This window comes from Oreochromis niloticus, linkage group LG3, assembly GCF_001858045.2.
Source record: "Oreochromis niloticus isolate F11D_XX linkage group LG3, O_niloticus_UMD_NMBU, whole genome shotgun sequence".
NCBI lineage: Eukaryota > Metazoa > Chordata > Actinopteri > Cichliformes > Cichlidae > Oreochromis > Oreochromis niloticus.
The window spans coordinates 17,772,302-17,788,851 of NC_031967.2; the positions used below are offsets into that span (position 1 = coordinate 17,772,302).

Genomic DNA, 16,550 nt, shown 5'->3' on the forward strand with positions numbered 1-16,550 from the left:
CTCCAGAATCCGCTGATACTGAGTGGAATCCATGTGTCCCTCAACTTTGACAAGATTCCCAGTCCATGCACTGGCCCCACAGCCCCACAGCATGATGGAACCACCACCATATTTTACTGTAGGTAGCAGGTGTTTTTCTTGGAATACTGTGTTCTTTTTTCTCCATGCATAACGCCCCTTGTTATGCCCAAATAACTCAATTTTCGTTTCATCAGTCCACAGCACCTTATTCCAGAATGAAGCTTGCTTGTCCAAATGTGCTTTAGCAAACCTCAAGCAGCTCTGTTTGTGCTGTGGGTGGAGCAAAGCCTTCCTCTGCATCACTCTTGCATACAGCCGAATGGTTGAACGATGTACAGTGACTCCATCTGCTGCAAGATGATGTTGTAGGTCTTTGGTGCTGGTCTGTGGGTTGACTCTGACTGTTCTCACCATTCGTCACTTCTGTCTATCCGAGATTTTTCTTGGTCTGCCACTTCAAGCCTTAACTTGAACTGAGCCTGTGGTCTTCCATTTTCTCAATATGTTCCTAACTGTGGAAACAGACAGCTTAAATCTCTGAGACAGCTTTCTGTATCCTTCCCCTAAACCATGATGGTGAACAATCTTTGTCTTCAGGTCATGTGAGAGTTGTTTTGAGACCCCCATGTTGCTACTCTTCAGAGAAAATTAAAAGAGGAGGGAAATTTACAATTGACCCCCTTACAGTGTTTCTCAGTTGCTTTGGTGCATTTCTTACAACAGAATTGATCTCTGCACCACTACTAAGGCTCTTCACAAAACAATTAGTGCAAACTGCAAAACATGGTGGATAACTTGCAAAAGTGAGTCACTTCATCAAAAAGAAAAGTCAGTTGGTCAAAAGCAAGTCAGTTGCTCAAAATAAGTAGTCAGTGCTTCAAAAGCAAGTCCCTTAATCAAAACAGATAATATATTCATCAAAAGCAAGTACTTATATCAATCAAAGTGTCAGGGCTGTCACAATTACAAGTCATTACACCAGCACCTTTGGTCACAAAAGCAAATGGTTTGAACATGTTCTCATTCTGATGGATTTCTTTGTAGGTGCTTCCCAATGACATGTCAAGTCTGGACAGCATGCATGGCATGTAGAAAACCATAAATTGTAAAGGAAAATCAAGACACTTCATATGCACTCCTGATAATATTCAATTGAAACTGTGCACAGCATTGTGCAACTGGGGAAATACAGTAAATCAAACATTTTACAGCAAACATAAACTCACTTAGACAGTAAACCTTACTGCAGTAGTTATGAAACAAAAAAAAACAACTGGAAAACAGACACTGCTGCATATCAACCATTGATATCTAGACGCTCCCGTCTGTCTGCCCACATATTTTCATCAACATCACAGCGAATGTCAGCTCTATCGATGCATCGGGGAAAATATCTTCTGGAGTGTCGAATCCACCCTCTGCAGGACTCTGCTGTGACGTCATCACAAGCTGCATCCATAGCTGCTAGCAGGGTCATTTGGGTATGTGGATGCCTGTCATATACCTTCCACCTCCAGGAAGAGAAAAACTCCTCAATTGGATTTAGGAATGGAGTGTAAGGAGGAAGAAACTTCATAAGCATCCTGTCGTGTGCTGCAAACCACTGCCTGACTACAGCAGAGTGATGGAAGCTAACATTATCCCAAACCACTACATACATTGTCCGATTGTCACCAGGATCATCCCTGTCATTTTGTGGGATTAGGTCCCTATAAAGAGCGTCCAGAAAAGCCAACAGGTGTTGTAGCTGACGCTGAAATGTTTGTGTTGGTTGCCATGACAACACCAGTAGCGCATCTGAGATCGTTATGTTGTTCTGTTTGTTTTCTTTTATTTGGTACTGATGTTTGTGTACATTCGCAGTAGGAAAAGATAATCTATGAATCCAGTAATACATCCTGCTTATAAGAAACGTTTTTGTTAAAAATTATTGTGAAGTAGTCACTTCCTGTGAGTCGCGGGAACCGGAAGTTGTGCGCGGGAGAGACAAGACAGAGCGGTAACACGGCGGACTTTTCGGAATGTACAACTTTTCTACTGCTGGTTTTACAAGGTGTACACGGTAAAAAAACATTATGCTGTTAATTGTTAACACTTGTGCACTTTGTGGAAGGAAATAAGTGGCTGAGTTGTATGTCATATGTGCTATTGACATTATTTTACTTGTTTCTAGTTTTCACGGTGCTCCATGATTGTGAGAGGAATAAAAGAATTGTGGACATCAGTACGAAGCGTGGATTCTTTCGACCAGAGTAGATACAGGTGTTGTGTATTGTATGCACCAATACGAGGAATATGGGTGTGAACGCCATTTTCTGAGATTGCTGCACACATTGTAATATTTCCTCCTCATTGGCCTGGGACATCAATGGTGGCTCTTTCTCCAATGTGATTTCGTCCACACAGTCTGCCTTTCGCGAGATTGAATCCCGCTTCGTCAAGATATACAAACGTGTGCAGGGGTTCCCTGGCCTCCAATAGCTAGGTTTCATTTGACGTAGACGTGACGTCGACGTAAAGCGCGAAATTTGACTGGCGGTCGGAAGTGAAAAAGATAAGCGCAAAATCACAGACAGACAGTACGCAAAATGCCTATGTCCCGTTGTGTTTACGGATGCTCCAGTAGGTCGACCAGAGAAACCGATAAACGGTATTTTAGGGTACCAAAAATAGCCCAACGAAGAGGAGAAAAATGGAAAATTCTAACCGAAAAACGTAGGAAAAAATGGATTTTAAATTTACGTTTACAGTCGGGAGGAGCAGTCTGCCAATGCCCGTGTCTGCAGCGACCACTTCGTCAGAGGTAATGTTATGTTTGCAAACGAACTTATTAGCATTAGGTTGTCGTTAAATTCTCGTTTACTTAGTGCTTTTAAGTTAGTAGTCTAATATTGACTTGATTGGGACTATAGGCTGCCCAAGTGCTTTGGATGACGAAGAGTGAATGAGCTGCAATCACTTCTCCATCCTCCTTTGCAATTACCCAAGTCTTCAGAGGTGTCTCGTTAGACCTCTGGGAATGGTTTACCTTGAAACAAACAACTGTCACTCTAACGAAGTCCTAAGGATGTGGCATGTTTGTTGACGTTAAAGCCGCTACCGCTAACTGTTAGCGTGTTTAAGATAAAGCAATATAAGAACAAACACTCACCCTTGCAAACACCAAACTGTATCCATCACGGAGACGTTTTGTTCCAAGGTTGTGGACCCACCCGCTGACAAAAAAATTGTACGCCTCCAGACTCTTGAAAGCTTTCATTTGCTGCCTAGTGTAGTAAGAAGTCTGGAGGACCAAGTAGTTGGTGATATCCACAGCCTCGATAGTAGGCAAATCCTTTACTTCTGTGGTGTATTCGGACATTTTCAAAGAATACGGATCACGTCCGATATATTTTTTAACTATCTGTTTATATCTCTCCCGAGAAACGGGGTCTAAAGTTGCACAATAGCTGCTCTCCTGACTCTCCACAGTGTCCTCCATGTTTACTTCCGCCCTCCACTCAAAAATCGCGCTGCCTCCGCACGTCATCAGAACCACGTGACCGCAACCCAACTATTCCAGGATACGCAATACAAAGGATGAGAATAAAAAAGTCTGTAATGGTGCATTTGGCACAACAGATTGTACAGTGTGAATTGTAAATAGGATTACAGTAACATGCATAAATGTAAGTGCAGTACATGGCCTAAACTTTTACAGTAAACAGAGGTACATATGCAAACATGTTTTACCTGTACATACTGGTGACGGAGCTCCTTCACTCGATCACTGTTCCGTTCAAATGGTACTTTGTACAATTGCTTCATGGACATTTCATTCCGTCTGAGGACTCTGTCTATGGTGGAAATTGATATTGACTGAATATTTCCGAAGATGGTGTCATCTTCTACGACAGTTCTTTGTATTTCTCTCAGTCTCAAAGCGTTGTTTGCAGCCACCATTGCACTCTTGCTGCAGAGTCAAAAGTGGACCTCTTCCACCTCTTCTAGGTTGTCTGGCAGTCCTTTTTGAGATGCAGATGAAAAAACACAAACATAAATAAGCGCAAACATGCTTACAGTAATTGTTACAGGACTATCATTCAAAACTCCTTTCTTTACAGCATTACTGTATTGTACCACAGCACACTATGCCACACCTGGGCCAAGTCTGCGCTTCAGTTACAGTACATTGTAAGATTAAAGAAATTACTTTACTGCTACTGTTCATAGCCATCATCTTTATCATTGCATTAATTATCATTTCATCAAAGCATTTATTGAAGTTGTTGGCATTATGTTATAATTTGTATTACAGGGGTTATCATAATCACATATTAACATGTTTATTACAGGTGCAGTTATAACCACTATATGTAAAGATCTATAAGGTCATGTCCGAATGCAAGTCTCCTGTATGACTATGAAAGTGCAGAGCAAATTAGTTTGTGCTGAATAACTACATTACAGTATGCTCACCTGTTTTCCCGACGAAATGTCTGAATGATGGAACTTACAGTAGTTCTCCCAACATTTGGCTGCACCCTTCGACCAGCCTCGGCCATTGTGAGGCCATGGTTTATCACATGATCCACAAGTGTTGCCCTGATTTTGTCAGGAACGTGTCTATGTGGTTGGCCTCTTCTTACCCGGTTTTGTCCTCGTCCTCCACCGATCCTCACCCCTCTTCCACAAGGCTGACGTTCCATGTTCTGCAGTTTTGTAGATTCAGTATGCACCTCATGCCAATCCTGTCTGTTGGTTTACATTATATATATATACTTGTAGAGTAGGGGATACTGTAACGCGATTCACCTGTGACTGGGTAGAAGAGGCTTTTCATTGGTTGCAAGTAAGAGTAACACACACCAATTTTCATTAGTGTGAGATAAGGTTCACCTAAGAAAAGTAATTTATAGAGATTTTCATGGAAACTCCTTAAAAATTGGGTTTTCAAAATGGGTGTACAAATTGTTTGACAAGATGTTCAACAATTTTGAGTGCACTGACGCAAGCAATGAAGTGAAGACTATTAGTTGTATGGACAATGATTATTCAGCCGGTACAAGTATAAATAATTGTGACATTCATGATGAAAGCAAGGAGATAGTGATGAATAGCAAGTCAAAAGTGACCATTCTTTAGATATTTGTACTTACGCAACTGCTTCATGTCCAAAGGCATTTGCCTTTGGACGAAATGAACATGAAACCGCCACAAGGTTGTGCCAAAACGACTACATGTTGTGGAGGTTGAACTAACTATTGTGCAAAGTTTAATTCTGTTGTGGGAAATGCACCAAAGCAACTGAGAAAAACTGTAATAGCGCTCTAGTTTTCATACAAACATGACATGTCAGCAACATTGTCATTCCTTCTGTAGCAAGCTTATCAGAGAATTTACTCCAAGCACAGCATCCCAGTGCACTTCAAACCCAGAAACACACTCAGACAAAAACTGGTTCATTCCAAGGACAAAACTCCCAAACACAAATTAAAAAACGTGGTATTTGCTTTGCAATGCAGCGAGGAAACCAAAGAGCCACTTCATAAACGCATGGCACAACATGGAAGAGACGAGACTCAGCCAACGCCTTTTGTCACACCTTGGCACATGTGATGAGGCAAGTGATCAACCCTCTTAAGGGACACTCCCACCAGGATTTAAATACCTGGCACTCACCACCATTTGGTCATAGAACTGAAGAAGTTTTATGGATAAGCATAGCTGGACTGGCCATCGGGCATAGCGGGCCGCTCGTGATTTTTCGTTTTTATGGGCCGATGGGTTTTTATTTCTTTTCTTTTTTTAACGGTATAAATGAATGGTGGTGGATTGGCCAGTTGGTCATGATTGACTCTGGGCTGGACCAATTACAGCCGAGGAGGTCGAACTTTAAAGTTGAGGTGAAAAGGAACGCGATTTGTCCCGTACTACTTCAGCTAGAAAGTTGCTAATTCAATTATGAAACTGATCAATGATCAGCTGATCGGCTTTTCTCTCTGCGCCAGAAAGAGGAAACCAGTAGAGGTCGCGCTAAACAACAGCGGCACGTTTAAGCTTGATCAGCTGTTGTTATAGAATTTATTTAATATTAATTTCTAGTATCAGCTGATGTTTGCTGGAGCCACAGTCGTAAAAGCTGCTGGTCATAATGTCGGTTTGGATATGTGGTGAGAGGGAAACATGAAGATGAAACCAGGAGATGTCCTTACTGAATCACCAGAGCTGAACAGGTGATGGAGAAACAGGTTTACCTTTTAGGTGACATGGATGAGTTGAAGTTATGAACTGTTTCTGAGAGACAAATAACACCAGGATCCTTTTCTACGTAGCTGACAGCTGGTAACTGTGCAGGGGCGGGTCTAGCAAAGTTTTGCCAGGGGGCCAGGTAGGGCATTAAGAGGGAAAGGGGGGCACAAAGAAATACTTTTCTTTCTTATTCTTATTTAAAATGTCTCGCTTTTAATAAATAATTATCTGAATCTTACAACCAAAGTTTTTATCTGATGTCAAATATATAGAAATCCATTATTGTACGAGTAATTTTTTTCAGGGTCCCAACATAATTTCTTCAGAAGAAAGTACTGTATATGATGCCAGTATTTTCCCACATTTTCTAGATACTGTACCAGTACTGTGTGTAAAATGCCATCAAAAAGTCAATTAAGTTTTATTCTTTCTCACCTGTCTTTCTGTCTCCTTTCACTTTTTAAAGGTTGCCATGTTAGAAAAAATATTTTGCCCTGTCATGCTGTTTATTGATGTGGTAAATAAATAGTTTATGAAAATATCACTAAATCTTTCCTTTATTATTTTTAATATTCAGTAATGGTCATGTCTCACCTCTAGTCTTATCTGTCTTAATTTCAGGTTTCCACCATGTGTTGTAGATAGTTCAGGAGGTTAACTCAACCAAGCAGTCTTTGGGTTTCGGCTAAGTACTGTTTAGAATACCAGAATAGGGAGGATGGTGTAGGTTTAAGTTTATTAGATTGATTGATACATATGTACCAACAAGACAGTGTACATCACTGTGACAACGACGTTTGTTTTCATCCAAAGGCTTTAGGGTTTTTTCCTATAATACCTGGTGGGCCGGTCTCTAGTCAAAATGCCCGGGCTGATTTTTTGTCCCAGTCCAGCCCCTGAGTGTTACTTTGAAAAGCAACCTTTGTAGTGCGAGTTGAGTAAAATACACCAGTTTTAAGGTGGACCCAGTAATGATCCCGCCTGATGCAGAGGCTCGATCACGTTGATCAGAACTTTCCTAAGTAAGCTGAACTATTTGTAATAAAGCAGATAAAAGGAGAAACATGCTTAACATTGTTTCAGTCTCTTAACCACATGGAGGTGTAACTGTGTTTATGTTGTGTGTGACTCCACTTGCCATGTTAACCACAATGTATTTATCTATTACTCTGTGGAAGAACAATGGCGCCCTCTCTCAGAGGCAGTGGATAAATGCACTGAGAGAAGAGCATCAGGTGGGTTGTAGAGCACAGCACTGTGTACGGTTATTGGATATGAACATCTGTGTGGCCACTGTCTTTGTCATGTCAATATGGGCCCCCATAACTCCAAAATAGCCCCTCTTAAATACTGTCAAAGGAAAAAACCTTAGAGAAGCAAGAAACACAAACTCAAGTTATGGCATGTACATGGGCGAGGCTTACTGCGTGGCAAGACACAGGCAAGTCGCGCAGAGCCTCAGTCCGTTCTTTATTTTATAGCAGAGAATAGCTTACACAGCATCTCTAGGTGGAGCATATGTAATAGAAAAACATCTCTAGATATGGTTATCGCATGAGTGGCCGTTATCCGTAAGACAAGAGGAACTAGTATCTTTTGTCATATCAGCTTCAGGTTGGAACTGTCTCTGCCTGAGCGTGTGTGACTTTGTAACTTCCTCACGCATGCTTCTGTTCCTTAATCTGTAGGTTGCAGGCACATCATGTTCTCACAAGAAATTATACTTAAGCAAAATAAAGGTTATCAGAGTAAGTAAATGTAAAAATCTCTTAACAAATACGGTGTACCTCAAGGCTCTATTTTGGGTCCTGCCCTGTTCGCACTCTATTTGTTGCCATTGGGCTCCATCTTCTCACGGTACAGCATTTCATTTCACTGTTTTGCTGATGATTTGCAGATTTATCTACCTTTAAAAGCAGGGTCAGACCATCCCCAGCTCTTATTACGCTGCCTTGACGATGTCAAACAGTGGTTGTCATTAAATTTTTTAAAGCTAAATGAAAATAAAACTGAGGTTGTCATTTTTGGCAACTTTAATCATATCGATAGCACTCTGGGCCCCCTTTCCTCCTATTGTAAAACAAATGTAAAAAACCTCAGTGTCTACATTGATGGTTCTTTTAAATTGAATAAGCAGGTGAGTGCAGTAGTTCAGTCCTGCTTCTTTCAGTTAAGACAGCTAGCCAAGGTAAAGCCATACCTCCCGGCTAACGTCTTTGAGTGTGTTATTCACCTTTTCCTTACTTGCAGATTGGACTACTGCAATTCATTGTATTATGGTCTAGATCAGGCCACCATCCATCGTCTTCAGATGGTTCAAAATGCAGCTGCTCGCCTGCTAACTGGTACCAAACGGAGAGATCATATAACCCCAGTTTTAGCTTCTTTACACTGGCTTCCTGTCTCCTACAGCAGCGGTCCCCAACCTTTTTTGCCTCACGGACCGGTTTATGCCCAACAATATTTTCACGGACCGGCCTTTAAGGTGTCGGGGATGAATACAACAAAATAAAACTAGTACCGGTACCGAAAAAAAGAAGATTTATTCATAACACACGTGAAAAGACCCAGGAAAACCGAGTTAACGATAAAAACGATAACAAAACAACGCTGAAAACTGATAAAAACCCTGAAAACCATACATTTCACACCTGAGCCTCAACTCTCGCGGCCCGGTACCAAACGACTCACGGACCGGTACCGGTCCGAGGCCCGGAGGTTGGGGACCGCTGTCCTACAGGATCCAATTTAAACTTTTACTCTTTGTTTTTAAGTCACTTAATGCCCGAGCCCCTCCTTACCTGTCTGAGCTCCTCTCTGCTTATGCTCCAGGAAAAACCATGAGGTCTAGCTCAAAATTAATGCTGTCCATCCCACGGACTTATCTCAAATCTCGTGGTGATAGATCCTTCTCTGTGGCAGGTCCCAGCCTTTGGAATAGTCTCCCCCTAAATATTAGATCTCCACAAACACTTGAGCAATTTAAATCATTACTAAAGACACATTTTTATGCCCTGGCTTTTAACACACTATGACCCAAGCATTTTGGTCTTATATGAAATAGTTTTAGTTATTGTTTTAATTCTTTTATTATCCTATTATTGTTTTATATTGTTATTATTGTATTACATTGTTGCTTTTCAATGCCATTTTTATATTGTTAAGAACTTTGTGCAGCATCGGCTGTTTGAAATGTGCTATATAAATAAACTTCACCTTGACCTTGACCTTGACTGTGATCACTGTGAATTATTTAACTGTTAATAAGAAGCGTTTAAGTGGATTGTTGAAGCTGGGAGTGTTAAAACAGTGACATAATAGCACTGAGCACTGGCTAGGGTAGCTCTGGAGCTTCTCTGCTACAGTAATATATTATTAGTAATATAATATATTGTAATATATCTATATCACGGCTAAAGCACTTCTGGATGGATGCAAACTGCATTTCGTTGCCCTGTACCTGTAACATGTGCAATGACAATAAAGTTAAATTCTATTCTATTCTAATGTGCTGTTCTGTACATAATCTGTTCTTATCCAGACATTAATAGACACTAAAAGACAAACAAACCTTCATTCATTATTTACAGCACCACACAGAGTTGAGGAGTGTAGCTGAGCTTGTTACAATCGACCAAACTATCAAGCAATTAAAGAAGCATTATTCAATGTAGGCATTAAAATCCTTCTGCCACTACACACACCTGGACAAGAAACACATGTTGATGTGTTAATGTTAATGTCCTCCTCTCTCAGTCTAAGTAAAAGTGAAACAGAATTTACAACCCAAAAAGTTCATGACAATGATCAATTTGAATATGGCTGCTGCTGCTGGCCTTTGACAAAAAATGTCCATTTGACTTGCTCTCATCTGGATCTTGAGCTGTTCTGTAAATGTTAAAGCTTGATGAAGAAACTTTATCAACTATGACAATAAAGTACGTCAGCTTTTTGTCTAGAAACTACATGGCAGCAGACCAGTGCCTCACAGAGCTAAAATTAGCTTATTAACTCTGATGTTGGCTAATGTTGTTTAACCTACTTGGAGAGCAGATACACATAACAGACGCTTTGAGTCATATTAATGTTCCCCACACTGAGCAGAGTAGAGTTCTTTGCACACATCTGCAGCTGTCATTTGTAAAAGCACATGGTGTCTGGCTTTCTTCAGGGTGCACCATGCTGGTCTTTTTCATTATGATCAATGTTCATGTTGGTGAGAGATGCACTTACTGACATTCAAACGTCTATGTGTCTGTGGTCTGTTTCCTTGTTGTCAAGGATCAGCGTCACCCTGCCAGGTTCCACCATCATACACAATTATTTCATTTGCATATATTATAATACTGTGAAAAGTTATGTGAGTGGACAGTGTGACCTTACAAAACCCTTCTCACTATCCTATCAAAGTTCACAATTAGTGAATTTGACTAGTTTATATCTGAACAATGGTTAAACTCAGCTCTGCAGAAGAGGACAATTAATCTCACACATGATGTATAAAATTAAAGGATTTTATTGGCCTGAAAAAGTCATAGCCTCTCATCACACAGCCAAAATGTTTGCATCGTATCCACAGACGACTTGCGTGCTGATCACAGTCGAGGTGGCGGGCTACTTGTTTTCCCTGATCTTCAGCTCACGATGCATCTGGCCCCAAGCACATGGGTAACAAAAGCACACTTTACAGCAGTCATCAGTGAACGAGCCCTGCAGGATGGAGGAGAAGAAGCAGATAGACAGAGGATGAAGCAGCAGGAGTTACTGTTGTTACCCCTCAGACATAAAAGTTTAGTGGGGTGTTGTCATCCCCTCATCCGGCAGCTGTGTCCCTGTGTAGAGCTGGGTAACCAAATATCTGAGAGTTTGTCAAAACAAGCAGCCGCAGCTTTTTTTCCCATGATGAGGGCAAGAGATTTCAGATTTGAAGAACTTTACACTTCCTCTTTCTCAAGTCAAGCTACTCCTTTATAACTTCTACAGATTGCAAAATGCCACAAGATTTATCCAGGTCACTTTTATGATGGCACTGCATGATATGGTTACTTATAAACAAATAATGAGGACACAGAGACATCTGGGAGCTATTCGAGAGGTGAGGGCGAGTGAGACGGATCTGCACAAAGCACAATTTGTGTGCATTTTATATGAAACTCATTAAATCTACATGTAGATTTTACGTCAGTTCATTTTACAACCACATCACAAAGACACACATTCAACTCTATTCTCCTAGCAGAAACCTCCAGGGCTTAAAAATGAAGCCAGTGCAGAAGTTATAAAACTGCACTTCCTCTAGTGACCACATCTGTCTTTTAAATGTAGTTTGCAACAGTATCCTCCATCTCTAACCCAGTCTTACTTCGATGTTGTGGCGCTCTCTGATGGACCCACGGAGTAAGCAGGACACCACACCACAAACGTCCAGGAGTGGCACTGCACAGCACCATCCATGTTTATTGGCTGCATCACACTGCATGCAGGGGAAACAGCAAAGGCCACAGCAGCCTTTGGGGAGAAACAGGTACAGAGTTATTTTATAGACAGACAGACAGACAGACAGACACCTCAGCACATGAATCATCACATCTCACAACGTATTGCGACATTTCCACTCCAATTACGAAAACTTGTTTTTCTGGTGAAAAATGTAAAATAATGAAAAACTCCATAATGCTACTAAATGATCATTGCTATCATGTAGTCTCAGATAATCATTTATTCTTGATTTTTTACTGACTTTAAACACTCGGTTAGCTTATTGCAAACAAAGTCTGAGGAGATCGCTCACTGCTGTTTGTAGGGTTTCCTGGGTTTACTTACAGCTCTCCATATCAGAGCAGCAATCACAGAGGTCGGTGCTCCATTGGCCAGAGTTTTCAACGGTCCTGACGACTGTCACCACCTGGGTGGGCTGCTTGTGGACAGCCGTGCCTGTAGGAACCACCATGCTGAAGAAAACACAGACACAGACTGAAATGCTGTAGTGGTTATCTGGTTAGAGAAATTCAACACGAAAAAGGTAAAAGACTGGTTTTGATCCATGTTATAAGTATAACAGGATGATTCCTGGTTCATATAAACCACAACAAATACCTTGGACCAGCTGTACAAATGATTTATGTACGGCCCAGACAAAAGAGCTGACACTGTTTTTAAGCACAGATTTATTGTCTCGGACTTCCTCAGAAAAATGTTACCATGTATTACATTCAAGATTTTACAAAGATTTCTGATTCTCTTAAGCTGTTCATCAGTGTAAAATGTTTTTCTTACCTTCTTCTGTCTTCTCTGGTTCTCTGAGCTTTCAATATAAGAGAAAAAGTTAGGAAACACCAGCATTTAAGCACAGACCAATAAAAGGAAGGGGAGGTGCCGAGAGTACGCACACATCTAAGTTGTACTGGATTGCCAGATGTTTTTCATTTGCTCATGAGCCGTGGAGGGCTGAGCCTGATGGGAAGTCCACACCAATCACTGTAATGATGCACAGTAACTGCTATGATGAATGGTTAGGAATTCACTGAGCCCCTGCTTCAGTGCTGTGAAAGGAAAACACACTGCTTAACCAATGAGCAGCAACAAGACTTATTCTATGAATCCATCAGTACTTCTGCTGTCAATCCAAACACACTTGACACCGGAGATGGGAAGTAACAAGTACAAATACTTTATTACTGTACTTCAGGTATCTGTACTGTACTTGAGTAGGGTTTTTTTTAGTGATTACTTTTTACTACAAATATCTGTACTTTCTACTCCTTACATTTTGTAAAAAGGCTTGTTACATTTGCTTTAAAGCAGTTCTGTCGCTGTGAGCCTCCAAACATCAAACTAATTTCAAACACAGAATCAGAATCAGAAAGGATTTTATTGCAAATGTTGAGCAGGTTTACAACGATAGGAAATTGCTGCGGTGCTTAGTGCAAAACATTCTGTCAGACATGCTCAAATAAACATAAAAATAAGAATTAAAAGTGCTAAGTAGATAGATATATACATGGATGCAGGTGGTGATCAGTGCAAAAATGGAATGATGCAGGGAACACAGTGTAGGGTCATGTGTTTGTGGTGCGAACAGTCATATGGTTATTGTTCATGAGTCCAACAGCAGAGGGGAAGAAACTGTTCTTATGGCGAGAGGTTCTGGTGCGAATGGACCGGAGCCTCCTGCCTGAGGGGAGCAGGTCAAACAGGCTGTGTCCAGGGTGAGAAGGGTCAGCTGTGATCCGAGCTGCACGCCCCAGTGTCCCGGAGGTGTACAGGTCCTGCAGAGATGGGAGTCTGCAGCCAATCACCTTCTCAGCAGAGCGCACAACACGCTGCAGTCTCTGTTTGTCCCTGATGGTGGCTCCAGCGTACCACACGGTGATGGAGGAGGTGAGGATGGACTCGATGATTGCGGTGTAGAATTGCATCATCGTCCGTGTTGACAGGTTGAATTTCTTCAGCTGCCTCAGGAAGTACAGCTGAGTGGAACAAACCTCAGCCGCCACAGCTCCGCCTCCAGCATAGTAAGCATAAACTAAAAACAGAACCAGCCCCAGCCTGCCCAGACTCTCAAGTCTAAACTTGTAAGTAACATCATGTAACGGCAAAAAGAGCTTCTGTGTTTTCAAAACCACGACATTTGATCAGGTTCACATCAGCTGGCATGTTATGGTTGGTGTGTGTGACCCTTAATCAAATTTAAGTTTAGCGTTCTTAAAACAATCATCAAATGTTTGGTCACATGACATGGTACTCATATAAACCAATAGCAGCTGCTACTACACATACACACACACACACACACACACATACACCGAAATCTCTGCACACTTAGGTGTTTTCAAATCAACTTGCCAAGTCAATTTATTTAAAAACAATAAGAGTTGATTAAAGTGGTGTTCAGCTTAAAGGAATAAAACAAACACAGAGAAAAAAGGACAATAAAGAAACAATAAAACTCATATTTAAATGCTAGAGAGTAAAGATGTGTCTTTAAGTGGGTTTTAAAGATGTCGAGTGTTGGTGAGGTCCTACTCCGAGGGGCAGACTGGTCTAAAGTTTAGGTGCAACTACAGGAAAGGCCTGGTCTCCTCTATACTTCTGTTTTCCTGAACAACCAGAAACATCTGATCAGATGACCTTAAAGACCTATTTTACTCTTAGAGGGTACTAATCCATTTAGTGACTTCAAAATTTTAAAATTCTAAATTCTAGTACTGGAAGCCAGCGTAAATATGCCTCTTTTAGACAGTATCATTAAGACCGTCAGCGCATCACCCGAGGACGCCTTGGACAGAACCAAATGGAGAAACCTTCGCCGAAGAGCGGACCCTGCGCCAGCGGGAACAACGCCAGGATGAAGAAGAAGAAGGCAGCACACATTTTCACTGCTATGCCGATGACACCCAACTTTATCTATCTTTAATAGACCTCTCTGCATTGAATCATTACTTATTATTAATCTCTGGCTGTCTTCCACAGCGTGTCTTTTGTCCTGTATTGTCACAGTCCTGGGTGACCCAGTGTTTTCTGTTCTGTGTTGTTAATCTGTTTTGGTTCTGTGTATCCCCTCTAGTGTAGTCAGGTCTGAGTCTGTGTCTTTGCGTGTGTGAGTTTCCTGTTTTACTTTGAAGGTCCGTGTCTGATGTCAGTGTGTTCAGGTTACGTTTCCCCTGTCCCGCCATGTCTGATTACTCCCAGCGGTGCCCTCCTTCTGTGTCTCATTCCCTCGTCATCCCTTTGTGTATTTAAGCCTTATGTCTGCCTCTGTTAGTTGCTGGTTTGTCTGCGTTATTTCCTTCCGTCCACCTGTGTATATCCCTGCGTGTTCCTTTGTCTTTCTGCCTGGGTCTCCAGTTAACGTTTCAGGTTTGCTTTGTTAGTTTTTTCCAGCTTAGCTTCCTCCACGCCTTCGCCATTTCTGTTTGTATCTCCACCTTCTCAATAAAACTCCCCTGCATCTCAGCTGCCAGCATCATGGGTCCTCATTAAATTCTACACGACTCATCCCGCAAGCCGTGACATGTGTTCCTCCCCTCACCCCAACCAGTCGCAGCAGATGGCCCCGCCCCTCCCTGAGCCTGGCTGTGCTGGAGGTTTCTTCCTATTAAAAGGGAGTTTTTCCATCCTACTTCGCCAAAGTGCTTCCTTATAGGGAGTCATATAAATGTTGATATTTTCTCTGTATGTATTATTGTAGGGTCTGCCTTACAATATGAAGCTCCTTGAGGCGACTGTTGTTGTGATTTGGCGCTAAAATTGAACTGAAAAAGAGTGAAGAGTAACGAAAAACAGGGGAAATATGGTCTTGCTTGCGTGTCCCTGTCAGGAGTAGAGCTGCTGCACTCTGAATGATTACTACAGATGAGGGAGCAAAGCAAGAGCCTGACTGACTCCAATATGAAGAAATAATCAAGCCTGGACGAAATGAAGGGATTAATTAATTTCTCAAAGTCGGAAAGGACAGAAAAACACAAAATTAACAATACATGTTCATCTGAGCCAACTAATGATGCCTAATGATACTGAACAACTGACAAACACTGTAAAAGACCAGTGGACAGATGTTAATGTTGTTACTGGGAATAATAGAAGTCCAGTTACTCAGACCGCTTCTTACAAAGTAAAAAAAATCAGTTAGTGAAGAACAGAAGGTTTCTATCCACATAGAGCCTTGAGACAACTGCTGTTGTGAATTGGCCCCATATAAATAAAACTGAACTGAATCACACAGACTATTATTACCACAAAGCCTGTTTTAAATATATTGTAAGACAATCGCAAGAATTTACATGTAAACTCTGTTTCATTTATTTTATGGTGAACTGACGTGATTCATTCAGGCGTCAAACTTTTATAGGGTCTCATCCCCCAATCATAATGTCATGCATACATTGCCCCGTTATTACAAGCGTTCTTGTTGAAAACAAACTTTTTCACCTTCATAAACCTGAATTTAAAGGTGTAGTTATTGCAATTTTACTTTGAAAAGCAACCTAAGTAGTGCGAGTTGAGTAAAATACACCGGTTTTAAGGTGGTAACAGTAATTATCCCGCCTGATGCAGAGGCTCGATCACATTGATCAGAAATTTCCTAAGTAAACTATTAAGTGAACTATTTGTAATAAAGCAGATAAAAGGAGAAACATGCTTAACATTGTTTCAGTCTCTTAACCACATGGAAGTGTAACTGTGTTTATGTTGTGTGTAATCCCGCTTGCCATAATAACCACAATGTTCATCTGTGGAAGAACAATGACGCCCTCTCTCAGAGGCAGTGGATAAATGCAGGCACGTGCAGAGGGGGG

General features: G+C 41.3%; 1 protein-coding gene across 1 annotated transcript; it reads right to left on the reverse strand.

Moving 5' to 3' along the window:
* Positions 1-10,765: 10,765 nt before the first annotated feature.
* LOC109199074 (cornifelin) lies at positions 10,766-12,666 on the reverse strand. Its single transcript, XM_025905589.1, has 5 exons — positions 12,642-12,666; positions 12,529-12,556; positions 12,076-12,203; positions 11,615-11,760; positions 10,766-10,962 (listed from the first exon to the last, which is right to left on the reverse strand). The coding sequence occupies exons 1-5, from the start codon at positions 12,643-12,645 to the stop codon at positions 10,867-10,869; spliced, it is 402 nt and encodes a 133-aa protein (XP_025761374.1). The 5' UTR covers positions 12,646-12,666; the 3' UTR covers positions 10,766-10,866.
* Positions 12,667-16,550: the final 3,884 nt, after the last annotated feature.